The sequence below is a fragment of the Orbicella franksi genome, chromosome 15 (genome assembly GCF_964199315.1).
Source record: "Orbicella franksi chromosome 15, jaOrbFran1.1, whole genome shotgun sequence".
Taxonomy (NCBI): Eukaryota; Metazoa; Cnidaria; class Anthozoa; order Scleractinia; family Merulinidae; genus Orbicella; species Orbicella franksi.
The window spans coordinates 12,778,508-12,794,158 of record NC_138159.1 but is presented as its reverse complement, the minus strand read 5'-3'; the positions used below and the strand labels follow the sequence as shown (position 1 = coordinate 12,794,158).

Here is a 15,651-nt window from a genome sequence, read left to right as displayed (position 1 = left end):
AATATGAAAAAACCCTCTTTATAGTCGTTAAAACGATACACGATAAATTTAAAGTGTTCATGGTTCAAGTGTCTGGGACTGCCTCAAGAAATGTTTACCCGATGAATTAAACATTTTTGTGAGACGCAGAATTAAACTATCAAAATTTTACCGCAAAGAATGTAAACGCTTATAAGCGCTTTTGCCACCACAAATTTTGCAGTTTTTGAGACTAATCTCTCTCTCTGAATATTACACCGAAAGCCGCTGAGTTAAAAGATTCTCCAATTACTGACTGCTACAAGCTTTTTAAGTCGTTAGGGTCAGTTCGTATCAAGCGTGATATTCTCTCCGCGCAAAGTCGTGCGGCAAAATGTAAACAATAGCGTGGGCAAAGATATACAGTCTTGTTGCATAATGCTAAATTCCATGAATTTCTGCGTTATTAGAGAAAAATAACACTAAAATATCAGTGCTGAATTTCCAGTCTTCGAAACTAGCCTTACATGTCAATTAGTGTGCATATTTTTCTTTACAAGTTAGAGAAACACAGTTGCAAACATGTCACAAGCTCCCAGAAAGAAGAAACCGATTTGTTTTCAAAAGCCAAAGAAATCGCGCCACCCAGATTATCTTGGGCTCAAGGAAAGCCGCCATTTTGGATTCGAACGCCAGAAGAGACCCTGGAGACGAGGTTCAACGTACCTTGTACTTCCTCTCGACTGATCCTGGGCACAAGTTTGCCGAAACCTGAAACGTAGGAACTTTTCGATAGCGTCAACCATAAAGTTAAAAAATGAAGCCTTTCTTTTATTGACGTTGAAATTTTTGACGGGCGAATAACAAAAAGTTTAGTAACACTTTATTTGTTTTTGTTTTCACACTAATGCATGAAGAAGTCTCACGAGCAGGTGATGAAAAACATCAAAACAACAATTATGTTCCAGTTTGTAATTGTGGTTTCCGATTCAGCAACAAAATAATTATCAACAGAGGCACTATCAGTGAGAAAACACAATAATACATCCTATATGCAATGTAATTCGGCGAGTTGGCCAACCGACAGAGAAGTCTTGTTGGGTTTGATTGAAATCTTTTCCAGTCTATCAAGAACACCAGGCACGCAATGGCTACAGACAGAACCACCACGACTAAAAACACGAAAGTTTGCTTCCTCGCCATTGATTCTAACTCCTCATTTGAACAGAATACGACCCAACAACGGTGCAGGGAGACTAAGCAAAGAATCAACAACCCCGTGCAAAGAAACAGCAGTGTTAAAATTCCTGTGGCCTTGCAAAGCACGTCGCCATATGTCCATTTAAGTTCTAACAGTGAAGCAACCATCAAAGGCATTGTAATTATGGCGGTAAACATATCGGTCACAGCCACGTAAAAAAGGCTGATATTCCCCGTATAAGACTGGCTGGGTTTTCGGAAACTAAGCACGGACAGAAGACCGTTTCCAATGATAATTGTGGAGCACATTCCAATGATTCCGGCCGCCTCAAACGACAGAGCCATTGGTGAGATATCAAACGCCTCCATTTCTTCGTCTCTATCTGCGGGTACATCGTCGGAAAATGGGTCATTCATGTCGAATTTCTCAGTTTTCCTACGCTTTGTCGAAGACTTTATCATTAACTTTCTCACACAAAATTTGATCCTTTCACACTGACTGGGAATAAGACTGCTTTGTAACCATCTTGTCACTCATTTGAATTAAACAATTCAACCTCCCATTTAACGCTCTGGTAGTTTTCAATGTAAACTTGAACCAAGAACAAACCTTCCGGGCTGAGTTTTCACCTGACTTAATAGTGAATTATTTATTTCATTCAAATTAGTCCATTTTAAATGTCTAAATAACAAAGGCAACCTTCCAATTTTTAGCTTCTAAGTCTTGGTATTCGTGTTAATAAACAATTATCTTCCATTAATGTTACTGCTAAGTCTTCTTTTTTCTGCTATTTTCTAGTTGACGGCGAAACACGAGAAAGTTCCCTATCTCTGATTAAATGTCTGCTTGAAAATAAACTCTGTTTCGACACGACACACACTCCCATAGCTGCACATCAATTTAATGGCTTCAGAAACGAATGTAGCAATTTAGAGGGTTAAAATTTATGTTTTAGAATAACACTGTCACCAAACTACCGGTACAGTATTCATTAACCGTAGCAGATACCAGTTGCTTGAAGCGCGGACGTTTAGCCAAGACGAAAGAACCGAGTATCGAACGAAGTAGATACGAAGATGACCCGAAGAAAAGGGTAGTTTACGAAGATCACCGAATTCCATTTTAAGACCTTTCGAGCTTGCACAAGTCCAGTATACGTTTTAAAAATTTTGTCTTCCCCTACTCGTGGAGAAATGAGAAAGAAAGAAGTTATTACTTGTCCAACAACTGTGGAGGCGCTGTTGCCTTATGGTTAATGCGCTCGACTCCGGATTGAGCGGTCCGGGTTCGAGCCCTGGCCGGGGACATTGCGTTGTGTTCTTGGGCAAAACACTTTACTCTCACAGTGCCTCTCTCCACCCAGGTGTATAAATGGGTACCAGCGAATTTAATGCTGGAGGGGAGGGGGGGGGGGAGGGAAGGTAGCCTTGCGATGGACTAGCATCCCATCCAGGGGGGAGTAGAAATACTTCATGCTACAGAAACCGGAGATAAGCGCCGGACTGATGGGCCACTTGGCTTGTATGCAGACTTTACTGTTACCTACAGCTGTGCACTAGTATTTGTAAACAGTTCATTTAATTTGATACTTAAATAACAGTAGTGCGTTCTTTAGTATACGATCTCCTCACCCAAACTTACCCTAAAAACAATCACTGATCGTTAAACATCTTTATTATCTTGGTAATATACAGCCTTATAAAGGCAAGAAAGATGCAGTTTTACAAAAGTCAGTACGGATTTCTCAAAATTTTCGAATGAGATGCTGACCAATAATGACTTTTCAGCGAAAATAATGCTGATATGGCGAAAATTAAAAGATATTTTTAAACACTGAAGTGACCGCATTGCGAAATCTGCATTGCGTAAAGACCAGGGAGCGAACACAGCCACGCATGCACAACTGACGCAACTTCCGCTGTACGGTGCCGTCAACCACAGTTACGAAAGCAACCGAATATTACCGAGTTACATTGTCAGTCTCACTCGCAAAACTTCGCCTCCAGTTGTTTTCAATCAAACTCCATAGAAAGCCCATCATTGGTCAGCGTTTGAATTTTTCGCGGTCCAGCTTATTCTGAAATGCGTTGTTGGGTTGATTTGCGTTTCATTCTTGGTTTCTTACGAAAGAGCGACAACTCTTTCCCGCTTTGAACAAAAACTTGTCCCTTAAATTGTTTGTGAGAGTAAAACAAACACAACATAACATCTTTCTGTATGCTAGTCGTTTTAGTCCCACGCTCAATCAACTAATTCTCCTGACCAAATATCACACATTACTTTTCAAGTTAGTTGCGAGAATTGTTTGTTTCATCAAGGCAATCCCTCCAGTTGATGAATTTCTTAATTCTCATCACCTTTCTGCTTTACAATGCATGGATATTAAGAGAAGAATAAAGATACTGATCACCAGTTTGGGAACTAAAGAGCTTGTTAACTGTGAAAAATTCATTTTCAATTTCAATTTCAATTCATATTTTGATTTAGAACGCCAATTTACTGATTCTTCTTTTCACCTTGTGTATAAAACTGTTTAAAATTATACGGGTTCTTTTTTTTATCAATCTAGGCTTCATATTTCACATTCTATTCGGTTATGTTACAACTCTTCAGCCCTAACATATTACCCCCAAAAATATATCTACTGCTATTTAAATTTCATTTAACTTGTCAACGGATTTAAACGAAGATTATATTATCTGTAAAGAACAACTTTTTACCGTAAATGTATCATTGCGAATATTGTAAAGAAATTAAGTTTTTGTACCATTTGTATTATTTTCCTTTAACGCAAGGAAGACTTAAATATTGACACAATTACGTTTAGTAATAAATTAAAATTAAAATAGATTTTTTTAATTCGGTTCCTTACTCAATGTACAGATAACAATACATACAAAACTCTGCAAGTGTGCGTGACTGGATTACAAAGCGTGACAGAGTCACGACAGCCGTAATTTTTATACCAGCCCATCAGGGTTTATGATTCAATTAGCGTGACGCCATCACACAGTGTCCTCTGAGTCGAGTTTATGTTTCCGGTAAAACTGGTTTATAATATTCGTTATTCGCCCCAGTCCCTCGACGCACATCCTCATGTCTCGTATGACATCCTTGTGAGGAGCCACGCCCTTGTCAGTGGTCCCGAGGGAAGTTAGGAGGTCTGATCGGTACGGCACTGCCTTAACCGCCAACTAAAATACATTCAAAATACGATTAGGATTGGTTAGAATTAGTAAATTTAGAAATGGTGAGAGAACTAAGAATTGTGGAAATGTAAAAACCTACACAGTCTAGAGTATTAATTAAGAACAAACGAACGAACGATCACACGATAGCACGAGCACACGAACGAACGAAAGAACAGACGAACGTGCGAACGAACAAACGAAAGCCCGAATGAACGAACAAACGAACGAACGAACAAACGAACGAACGAACGAACGAACGAACGAACGAACGAACGAACGAACGAACGAACGAACGAACGAACGAACGGACGAACGGACGGACGAACGGACGAACGGACGAAACGCACGCACGAACGAATGGGCGAACGAACGAGCAAATGAACAGACGAAAACTAAAGGAAATCAAACGCTTACCGCAAAAACTCCTCTGACGACCCAACCATGATATCTTCGAAGCGTCTTACCGTATGCTGTGCCTATAATATGAGTTGAAAATAAACACGGAATCAAACACCAATGCAGTGAACACAAAGACAAAATGGGAAAATTTTTCAAAATCGGGGTATTTTTCCACACGCTTTATCTCCGAAACGAAGACGGTGACACCCTTTATTTCTTGCATTTCTGACACAAGTAACTCATTATTTAACCACAGTAAAAGTTTGAAGAAAATATATATTTATAACCATGCAATAGAAAATACAAACAAGAAGAATACAGGAAAGCCGTTGTACATTCGACGGTATTACATCCAACCTTCCCACCATGCGCCGCGCGTATGTCGTATCGTGTTGGCCACTGCACTATTTTCTATGGTATGGTATAAAATAGTTATGTAACGCTCTCACGTGGTTTACCATGCAAAAGCCCACTTGTCACTTGTGATTTCTTTGTATACACACTCACTTAAAGGCTCGTGTGTATATTGCGAAAATATAAGTGACTCTTGGGATATTCCATGGTATACTACTCGAAAACGTTGCATAACTGGTAGTAATCATAAAAATTACAATTTCTTCGATTGTGATTGGTTTAAAAACTCCTATTTTCCACTAATTCACTTGCTAAGTTGTTATCGGACAGTTTGTTATTGGACAGTTTGTTATCGGACAGTTCAATAAGCCAATCACATTCAAAGTTGTAGTTTAAATCAACCAATCACATTCAAAGTTGTAGTCATGTGCGGGCGGACGCGCGCTTGCTTTTGTGTTTTTGGCGCCTAATTGCCGGTAGAAGGCGCGGTGGCCTTAGAATGTTTACACCTCCTTTGTAGGTATTTAATGCAATTTTTTCCTTCTTTCATAACTTGGCTATTCTTCTTTTCTCGGAAATTGTAATTTTTATGATTAATTGGTAATAAGACTTCGTGTCATCCAATTCGGTCCGTAATCATACTCTTGATAAACAAATCGGACTCCCGCTGCGCGGTCGTCCGATTATGACAACCGACCGAATTGGACTCCACTCAGTCCTATTACCATTACATATTAGAAGATTTTCGCGCGAAAGCTTAACTCCCCACCTGCTGCTACGGCGAGGTCTTTTTCTCCTCGAACCACTTCGCTGAGAAACACTTGCATGAACTCTAAAGCTCTGCAATAAATTTAAAAGAGTAACGTTAGTCATCTACAGAAGGCAAGAACACTTACTGAAAGAAAATGCAACTAACCGAGCATCTCACACTGGCCTGACTTAAAAAGTGCCGCTTAAACCTTGCTTGTGACAAGACATCATTGAAGAAATGAACATTTCCAGTCACAAAACCACATGAACATTGCCGAGCAGTACGAAAGTTGTCACGTCAGCTTGTCTTCAGGTTTCGTCACATTCTTGCAAGATAACACAGGCAAACCAGACAAAAAAAAGAAATGTTCAATTTCTCACCTTTTCAGCCACAGTAACGCATCTGTTGCTGAATTTTTCACTGTGCAAGTGTTGCTTTTGAGTTCTTGGTAAACAATATTTTGTAGCGTGACAAAAGCTTTCGGGTCTGTGGCGTGTTTGGCTTCGAGTTTCTAAAACAAAATACAAGATACTATTTTACAAGCAGCGAGATCACAAAATGATTTGCTCATTTTGTCTATCAATAGTTCCTGATGACTGTCATCAAACCGAGAAAGATTTATCACATTTGATCAATCCGTGCAGATGATACAACCAGCCAATAACAAACAGGCAAATAACACAAGGAACCAATCAGAGATCAAAGTAACAGCATGAAGCCCGTGCAAAGCGCGGGAAAATAAGTACCCGTCTCCAAGCGCAGGAAAATGCTAACAAATCTAGTCATATTGTCTATGGTCTTGCTCCTGATAGGCTGAAGTAGCAGACCTTTGTTTGCTCTGATTGGGTAGATCACATTGGAGTTTTTAACGAATGAGATCAAGCCCAGTAAAACGTTAACCTAAGCAAACCAACACAGTTAAAGTCACCTGAAACTATTTAAACAGTTAGAAAACAGGCGAACAAAAGTTTCCAACTGCTTACTTTTATATTGCCACTGATATCCAACTTCACGGGAGCAAATGCTGTTGACCCGAGGACGTCTGCGAAAAAAAAAAATGATAATAGCGAAAGATGTGTTAATCTGCCACAATGATCTAGTTACTTTATACAATGAAACGTAACTAGACAGAACCGTCTGCAATCGGAAACTGTGACTCGATGCCAGCCGCGAAAATACCAATTTTAGGAACCACTTGAATCCGAGCGGCAGGAAATTCTCTAGTTAAGATTGAGAGCCCTTTCTTGTGGTTATTTACATGAAAGCTGTTAGTAGTATGGTCTTGGGGTATTCTTTTCTACGCTATTTATGTTTCAGCCTCCGTCCATCCTACGCTGGAGGAATTCGAAAATGATCAAGGTTTCATTCTGAAAACGCATCAAATGTTTTCCGTCCACACTACGCCGGAGGAATTTCAAAACGCAACAGTCACCGGTCATTTTGGATTTGTGTTTGAGGAAAACTCCGTCAGGGAAATCACATTATTATCGTGACGCCATCGTTTTCGAAAAGCTCCGTTTTCAAAATGTTTTCTGTCCAACGAAAACGAAAAGCCGGCGTTTTCAAATTCCTCCGGTTTGAAGAGAGTTTTCGAAAAGCTCCGTTTTTGTGACGGATTAGTGTGGACGGTAGGCCTAACCGTAGAAATAAAGCTGCGTTTTCAAATTTCTCCCGCGCAGTGTAGACGCTGCCACAGTGTTGTGGAGAAAAAAAAAGTCATAGAATAACACACGACAACACGTTTAAAAAGCAACTCGTACTTACCCAGAAATGGGATTATACACGAACACGATGAAAGAAATGGTTTTGTGGGGACACCATTATCTGTACCAATCTGGATACTTTCAAACCTACAGATAAAGTAAAAGTGTAGTTAAATTATCTTACAAAATGCTCTGAGTAATCAAAGCCGTATTTACACAGCAAAAAACCAATCATTTGCAAGTTTGTAGTTTACATCTGGTCTGTGCACTGTTCGTTACGTTTTGAAAGTTCTAACTTTAACTGGTATGTCTGTGGATGAAACCCTAGTGTGTGACCATTCAAATGAACGCTACTGAGCAGTACTTTCACGTGGTACTGTTTGTTATGCTTTACAAGGTGGTTCTAACGTTTAAGTCTGTTATAGATAAAACCTTAGTGTGTGACCATTCAAATGAAAGCTATTGAGCAGTACTTTCATGTAGTACTGTTTATTTACTGTATTTTTCTGATATTATTACATTTTTTAAAATAAATGTAAGAGTGTAGAGTAATAGATTGATTTTCTACCACTTTACCTAAATTTTGCAGCAGTGAAGAAGGTCAATGGCTCCTCCTTCATTTCCTCTGAATTGGAAGTTGATGACTGTGAATCGAGGGAATTCCGAGACGATTCAATGTACTTTGCCTTGTGGTGGAGGGCAGAGTTGTTTGTCACCCCGCTAGCTTGCAAATGCCTGCGGTCAATGCTCTCAGCAGAGTTTGTCAAGGAGCGATCCCCAACAATTTGATCAGGAGTCTGGGTTGACAGATGCTTGGCGGCAGGTGATGTTGTTCTCTCAGTTTGGGCCAATTGGTCGCTTACTGTTGATAAGCTTGGTGGTCCTGAAATCAACAGGTACATGTACAGTAAGTGGGTTTTGGTATTTATTCTGCTCCATGTGCAGTCCTTGTGGTTTCCACAAGAACCGAACTTCAAAGCCTTGTCCAATTTAGCAACTTAAAGTTCTCAATATTTGTCAGACGTTGTTAATTAAGTTATTTTACACTTAGCTAATGAGGTCTGGTACTTCCCATATAAAAATGGGTCATTCTTGATATTTCTCCCATGTACCTGTTCTAAAACCCATGTCCTCACATAGAGAAAGGAGAAATTATCTCAGACTTAAGTGTCCCACACTGCCAGAAACTCTAAAGGAGTAATTCTAGATGCATGCTGGTCTATGCAAGGTTACCCCCAGCATTAACATTGCTAGTACACTTTTGCACACATGGGTGGAGAAAGGCACTGTAAAGAAGACCCTGGCCAGAGCTCAAACCTGGACTGCTCGATCCTTAGCCTAGCACATAAACCATTAATGAGACTGCAATGTATGTAGCCACTTACCATTGAAGGTAGAACTTAATGTGCTCGCAACACTTGAGGTAGGTGACGGCGGGGGTGATGAAGACCTACAAAAGAAAACAAATTAACAAACAATGCACTGTTATGAACAAACTACCAAGGACAAAATCTGACTGAACATTGAATCCACTGCATACCTGTGGCCTTCATGGAGTAGTTGCTTTCTAAATGCACTGTGCTTTGTCAGTGACAAGGTCTAAGGTCAAAGAAGATGACAGATGTTAGTACAAACCTTAAAATCACTATCAGCAGTAAGGAACTAGTGATGAGTATAAAATCTCTCAGTCATGCTCACTGAAGGCCTTGAGGCTTAGAACTAAACATGCAGATACTTAACAAATGGCACACAGTTTCAAAAAAAGCGCTTTCTAGTCATCCAGGGCAAGTAGATTTTCCTGCTGGACAAGTAAGTTTTAATTCTCACTTGCCTGATGGGCAAGGGCCCAGGCAAGGCGTCTGCCAACTAAGTAAACAAAAAGTAAACTAAGACTTGCCCTGGGAAGCAAAATTGGAGAGCTACTTGTCCGAAGGACAAGATAGATTTCAAGTTTTTTTTGAGCCCTGGTATAATTCCTGTTGTTCCTATGTGGATATGAATACTAATTAATGACTAGATTATGAGCTGGAGATTTCCATGAGGTGATAGTGGATTTGGCCTTCAGTCTCGTCAACTATCACCTCTTAGTATAAATCCACTAGCGTTCTATCACGAATGCTGTTCTCTGATTAGCTACACCAAGTCGCTATCTATTCTGTGATAGATAGTGATTAATGCAGTACTGTGCCCCTGTTAACAGAATGACGGCCGCTTCTTGGCGTTTTCGAAGTGTCTGTGAAGAGGATTTAGATAAAGTTTTGAACGACTTGTAGATTTATACTAAAACAATTAGATTATTCACTCTCGATTTCTGTGCGTGATAGTTGACTCAGGCTGTGCCCTCGTCAAATATCACGTGTTAGAAATCTCAAGCTCATAATCTCATTGCTTAATAGAAATCAAGAGCTAATAATCTAATTGTTTTTTAGTAGAATTCTAACTAGTAAACTTCCTTCAAATAATGATATCCAATCACTTCTCAACGTAGTATCAATTAATCTTAACGATTCAGCAAACTAGCACTGATTGAATTGTTATTTGAAACTTGCATTTGCATACATGTAGTCATTGGTTCATTGAAAAAGTTTGAGGTTTTAAGTTGCATTTAATGGTCAGCTTCCTTTTTTTACAGTTCTTGAGAATTAACTTATCCAGTAATATTTGTAATATTCTTAAAAACATTACAGAAACTAGAAACTGTTGCTATTGAGTGGACAACCTCTGACCACTGCTCTCCAATCAGACTGCTGCATTTGCATCAGTATACAAGTAGAATCTCTACGTAACTAATAAATAATTGCATGTATTCTTACCTTACTCATGGTAGTGGACGGTGATGAAGGTGACGAAGAGGAGCTTCCTGCAAAAGTATGTGAAAATCAAGAGTCATGAGTCAGCAACAACAAACATTAATTAATATTTAATGAATATTTTTGCCCATGTATGGACTAAGCACATTTTGAATCTGGGGCCACCTATGCATTTCACATACGTTCTGAATGAACATAGGACTGTCTATGTTAAGAATCTTCCTTATGTGTGATTTGTACATTTCCATGAATGTAAGTCTTTATTATTCAAATTAAATATATTTAAACGAACATTCAACAGATGTTTAATACTTATAACAACTCACCAAAGTTACTTTCTGCCAAATCCATACAGTCACACATGTTTTTGAGAAACTCATCACAAGTTGCAGACAGCATTGTAGCTGCTTCACCAAATTCCTTGCAAAGAAAAACAGAAAACACTACACTGGTTAATAAGAGGTTATTCAGTGGGTGGTCGGTTAATACCACTGGGTATTCTATGAGTTTTTATACCATAAGGTTTATTGTGTAGTTCCAGAAAATATCCATACCAACCCCTAGGAAGGTTGACAAAAATTCCAAGGGGGAGGGGGGTTTCAAAAGCCTAGTTTTTTAAAGGAAACTATGGCACTAAAATGGAACTTCCAGAGGGGTGGGGTGGGGGTGGGGGGTTCAAGCTAAAAAACCTTGGGAGGGGTATGGATATTTTCTGGAACAACACATTATTAATTAGGCAAAAAATATCTTGAATAAAAAGGCTTTTTACAGTATGTTGAGAGGCACACAGTCAAGGGAACGAGCTCAGAAAAGACAAAATATAATACATTTGCTCTCATTTGCACCTGTTTTTGGTGTATTTAATCAAGTCAATCTACTTGTAAAATGCAACAAGTCATTTTTTATGAACATCACTATTCAATTGATCTGTGCATGCAGCCACCAATTTCCAGTACTGCTTGATTTTATATTATGCTTTTTGATTTTTTTGTAAAAAAATTACCTGATTATCTTCTTTGTTGGTGCAGAGTAACTTAATGGTGCTAATTTGTTGCAGTAACAAACTGCGATACATGTTCAGCTCTTGCATCTTCTCTTTCAACTGATTCATGGCTGTGGGTAGAAAATGATGATGAATCAGTATAAATTTACTTAGAACAATTAACCCATCAGCTTGTCACAAGCTATTCTGGTAGCAACATTGGTTAATGTACCAAACAAATATGAACACATTTAAATTTTCCAACTCCAGCAGTTCATTCTGAAGTACTCAAAAAAGATAACTGCCCCTAAAGTACAAAATTAATGTATCTATAAGGGTCATAAATTTGCCACTCGGAATCCAAGAAATCACTGACAATTAACTTGTTCCAGTTTTTTTTTTTCAAATTTATCTGAGGAACCATGGCCCCAGACCATCTAGAAAGGAACAACAGCAACAACAACAACAAAAACAAATGTGAACATCTACAGAGACATTACTGTTTGTGTACAGATGTATCTGTTCCAAGATGTACAGTAAATGGTTCTCTAAGAGGAAAATCCAACTGTAAACCCTACATGTATATCAACTTACTTTCTCCAGGCATTTCTGAGTGGCCATTATGCTTCATTGTCGTAAGGCATGCCTTTGCTGTTCCCAGTGCTACTAACCACTGTTGCCGTTCAGCAGGTGTAGCTGCCCTAAGGTAAATGTACTGGTCAGGCGGGATCTTAAGGTCAATTCGGACGGTATCTGTAGGATGGACTAGGAAAGAGTGGCCCAAGATTATTAACTGGCTCAAGAAAATACAATGGTATGCAAAGATACATGGATAATGATAACATTGTAATCTCTCATCATGTGTTTGCAATCAAATCAATATCTAATTAAGTAACATCAATTGTCATATTGACCACCCCCACTGGTAATAACTGGTTATCTTGGCTGCTCTGACTTGCACACCTTTATCACTGATAGTTTCATAACATGTACAACAACTTGTAACTGCAAAAAGCATGTTCAATGTTATTGTCCAAACTTGATTACTAACTTAGTAATTTGACTTAAATGTCAAATAGAAATGAAACTTAAGTATTCAAAAAAAAAAAAAAAAAACACGACTGTTTTTTGTCATGATAACACAAGTTTATCAGGTTAAACTTGGTGTCATGGAGACCATTGCATTGGTTAGCAATGTCATCCATTGGTGAGTGCATTGGTTATTGTCTTTTGATTTTTTTGTGTATGCAACAGCAAGAAATTCTAGTTTACCTGAAATTTCACAACAAGTCATTTTGACAGATCCTCTGCTCCCAAGACCAACTTCTTCTTGTGATTTGTAATATGCTAGCACACCGACTTCTAGAACAAACCATCTCGGCTGCCAACCTAATAGCAAAGCAATGATATGTAAAAACCTTTTATTATAAGTAGAGACAAACAAGTTTTATTATGTACAATATTAACTTAATGTGCTGCCTAAATCTTGATTTCCTGGAAAATAAATATAAAATTGCTATTAATGTGAGAAATTACATGTGGTCATTAAAAGATCTAGGAAAACCTGCATTAAGTGAACCCCTTAAGTCTCAAAGTCAAAGTCAATTTATATTCTTGACACAATACATGGTTGAATCACAATTAACATGTCCACACTAGGTGATTTATTCACACCATCAAAGAAAAATAATTATATGGAAAATCAATTAACTGTACCTTTTGAACCTCTAGCCTTTTACTATAACAACATATTTTACTGTGCAAGAATGTAGCAGTAATATGCACTCTTATTATGCCACTGCCGATGATTGTAAAGGAAAATTGTAAATCACACTGAAAATGAGTGCAAAATGTCCTGGATGTCCCTTTGAGATCCAAAATCAAAAAAATAAATATCACTTACTTGTAACCATATATGTCAATTAATTTTAGCTAAGCTCTAAGAATTTGGTGACAAATCAAGAGAATATTGCAGGGGCTTCATTGACATTCTCAGTAGGAAAGCAACTGGTTTTCACAGACAGGGAAATCTTAAAGCACTGAACTTCTTCTTAAGAAAAACATTCCTCCAGATGATCAAACCAGGCAAGCAAAAACAGCCTCACCTTAATGAATCCCCTGATTTGCCTAGTCAATGATTTTTTTTTCTTATCAACTATTTCCCAACAATGTACCCGTTGACAGACGTTGTGATGCAAAATTAGATGCTGGAATTTCTTTTAAGATAACGAACACGGGAATCAGAGGGTTACGTACAACAATTGGTAAAAAAATTGTGGATGAGCAAAATTCAAACAAGGAAAAGACTTATGCATACAACAGGTCTGCAATGTTATCATTTTCAAACAAAATATATATGTGGGAAAATTAAGCCAAAATCCAATGTAAGGTACACACATGTTAAGACGTCATAATCCATTATAGTCTGTACAAATAGTGAGAGAAGTAGATGATTCATTGACAGAGACACTAAACCGAAAAAATTGAAATCCAAGAGATTGCCAAATTATTTTAATTACCTTTTTGACCCTAAAATATTTTTAGAACGCTGCCAATTCAACCACAAAAAGCATCAAATATTGAAAAATATTGCCCACAAAAACACTAAAAGTTGGCCGAAATATGTCTGAAAAATATATTTTATATGCTTTCCTTTGTATAATTTGTTTGGAGATTTGGTGACCCATACAGGAGACCAGGAGGTTTGGTCTGTATTTGGGAGACTCCTGGATAATCTGGGAGAGTTGGCACAGATTCATGACACATTGATGAAAGCTGTCATGAGTGAATGAAAAAATAGGCCCTTTGCAGGATCCGGTCACATGGTACAGAATAAATTACGCTGGGATGCAAGTTACACAGTGGGACTTCCAAAACAAAGGAAAGTCAGGCTGGACTGGTACGCGTTCCTTTGTTTTGGAAGTCCCACTGTGTAACTTGCGTCCCAGTGTAATTAATTCCGTACCATGTGACTGGATCCTGCAAAGGGCCTATTATCCCCTGGTACCTCGTGTCACAATGTCCCTTTTGTAAGGCATCAACACATGAAAAGGCAAATTAATCGTAAATACCTAAAAGGCTATCACAATTCAAAGTGTTTTTGGCACCAAGAACACCAGATGCGTTAAAAGCTATGATTTCACAATAGATTTTGAATAAGTATTTTAAAGAAGGTTGCCACATAGTTCATGACGTAATTACATTGTACAATACAATGAATTTACACCACCAACAGTGCATGACGAAATTCAATTCAACAAATTGGTCCCGCAAATCCCAGAATTTGCAAGATTTATAGTAAAAATCGATGTGGTTCTGTTCGAAAATTAATGAATAATAGATTCCTTTGTTTAATTTCTCCCCAAATGATAAATAAATTATGGCTCCGGGTAAATTAACTCGCGAACCAAAACGTAAAACCGCGGGAATTTCTACAGTGTATATTAAGGCACTTTAAATTTTGACACAAAGATAATTTCCCTGCGAGAACGTCTGCACTAAGCGGATCAAAATATGGGGAAACGACAGTAAACAAATACAGTGTTTCAAAGTGAAACTTCATTCTGACGTTAAGTGACAAGATCGATTTAGCGTATCGTAGTAACACTTTCTTCAGCTAAGCTCGTAAGTTATTTCATCGTCGTATGAACACTAAAAATAGCTATTCAATTTTGCCACAACCAGACAAACAAACACGTGGGATCAAGCTCTTCAATTTCAGTAAAAAAAACCCAACACTTTCCAAACAACAACAAGGGGAAAAGAAGGACTAAAGTTATTGCTACAAACCACTCAAGTAATTGGTCCATTTCCACAACGTTCCTTCCATTATGGACATTTCTTGCTCCTCTGTTTTCCAATGTTGTGATGTAACCTTGTGCTATAGTCGAACTTTCGGATGAAGGTTAACGCAGTACTTGATCTAACTCTCAGATTCTGTTATCTACCCTGAAGTTCCCACTGTGAACATTGACGAAACAATATTCTTTGTCCGCCATTACAGAATTTAGATTGAAATCTGTTTTACGCCTGCGCAACAGTGGTTCCATTTTCCGGTGGTGTTGCATGCTGGGAGTTTATGTACACTTCCGGTAACAATAGAAACCAGGGCACTTATACGTGATAGGAACACTTTGGTCACGCGATTACGTTCGCGAAATCTGTTCCAAATCTTCCAAAAATGTGTTTTAAAAAATCAGCCTTGGAAACCCAGGCTTGGTGCGATTAGTGCTAAACCCAACAGCAATAATGACGGTTATAATGACGCAGCAATGACGCAGCAATAATGACGTCTCTTAACAG

The 15,651-nt window shown here is 38.4% G+C and overlaps 1 protein-coding gene across 1 annotated transcript; it reads right to left on the bottom strand.

Annotated features, from left to right (window-relative positions):
• Window positions 1-326: 326 nt before the first annotated feature.
• Window positions 327-15,416, bottom strand: LOC145469473 (pleckstrin homology domain-containing family A member 8-like). Its single transcript, XM_081453208.1, has 15 exons — window positions 15,139-15,416; window positions 12,622-12,738; window positions 11,944-12,114; window positions 11,371-11,480; window positions 10,694-10,787; window positions 10,371-10,417; window positions 9,098-9,156; window positions 8,943-9,007; window positions 8,134-8,440; window positions 7,619-7,704; window positions 6,838-6,896; window positions 6,235-6,365; window positions 5,873-5,943; window positions 4,765-4,826; window positions 327-4,353 (listed from the first exon to the last, which is right to left on the bottom strand). Exons 1-15 carry the CDS (start codon window positions 15,185-15,187, stop codon window positions 4,165-4,167), a joined length of 1,617 nt encoding a protein of 538 aa, XP_081309334.1. The 5' UTR covers window positions 15,188-15,416; the 3' UTR covers window positions 327-4,164.
• Between the last annotated feature and the right edge of the window lie 235 nt (window positions 15,417-15,651).

Coding starts and splice junctions, on each gene's coding strand:
- LOC145469473 (XM_081453208.1), bottom strand. CDS start 15,187: ATGTCCATAATGGAAGGAACGTTGTGGAAATGGACCAATTACTTGAGT. Junction 12,739..15,138: donor ATGGACCAATTACTTGAGTG/GTTTGTAGCAAT, acceptor CTTTGCTATTAG/GTTGGCAGCCGAGATGGTTT. Junction 6,897..7,618: donor GTGTATAATCCCATTTCTGG/GTAAGTACGAGT, acceptor TTTTTTTCGCAG/ACGTCCTCGGGTCAACAGCA.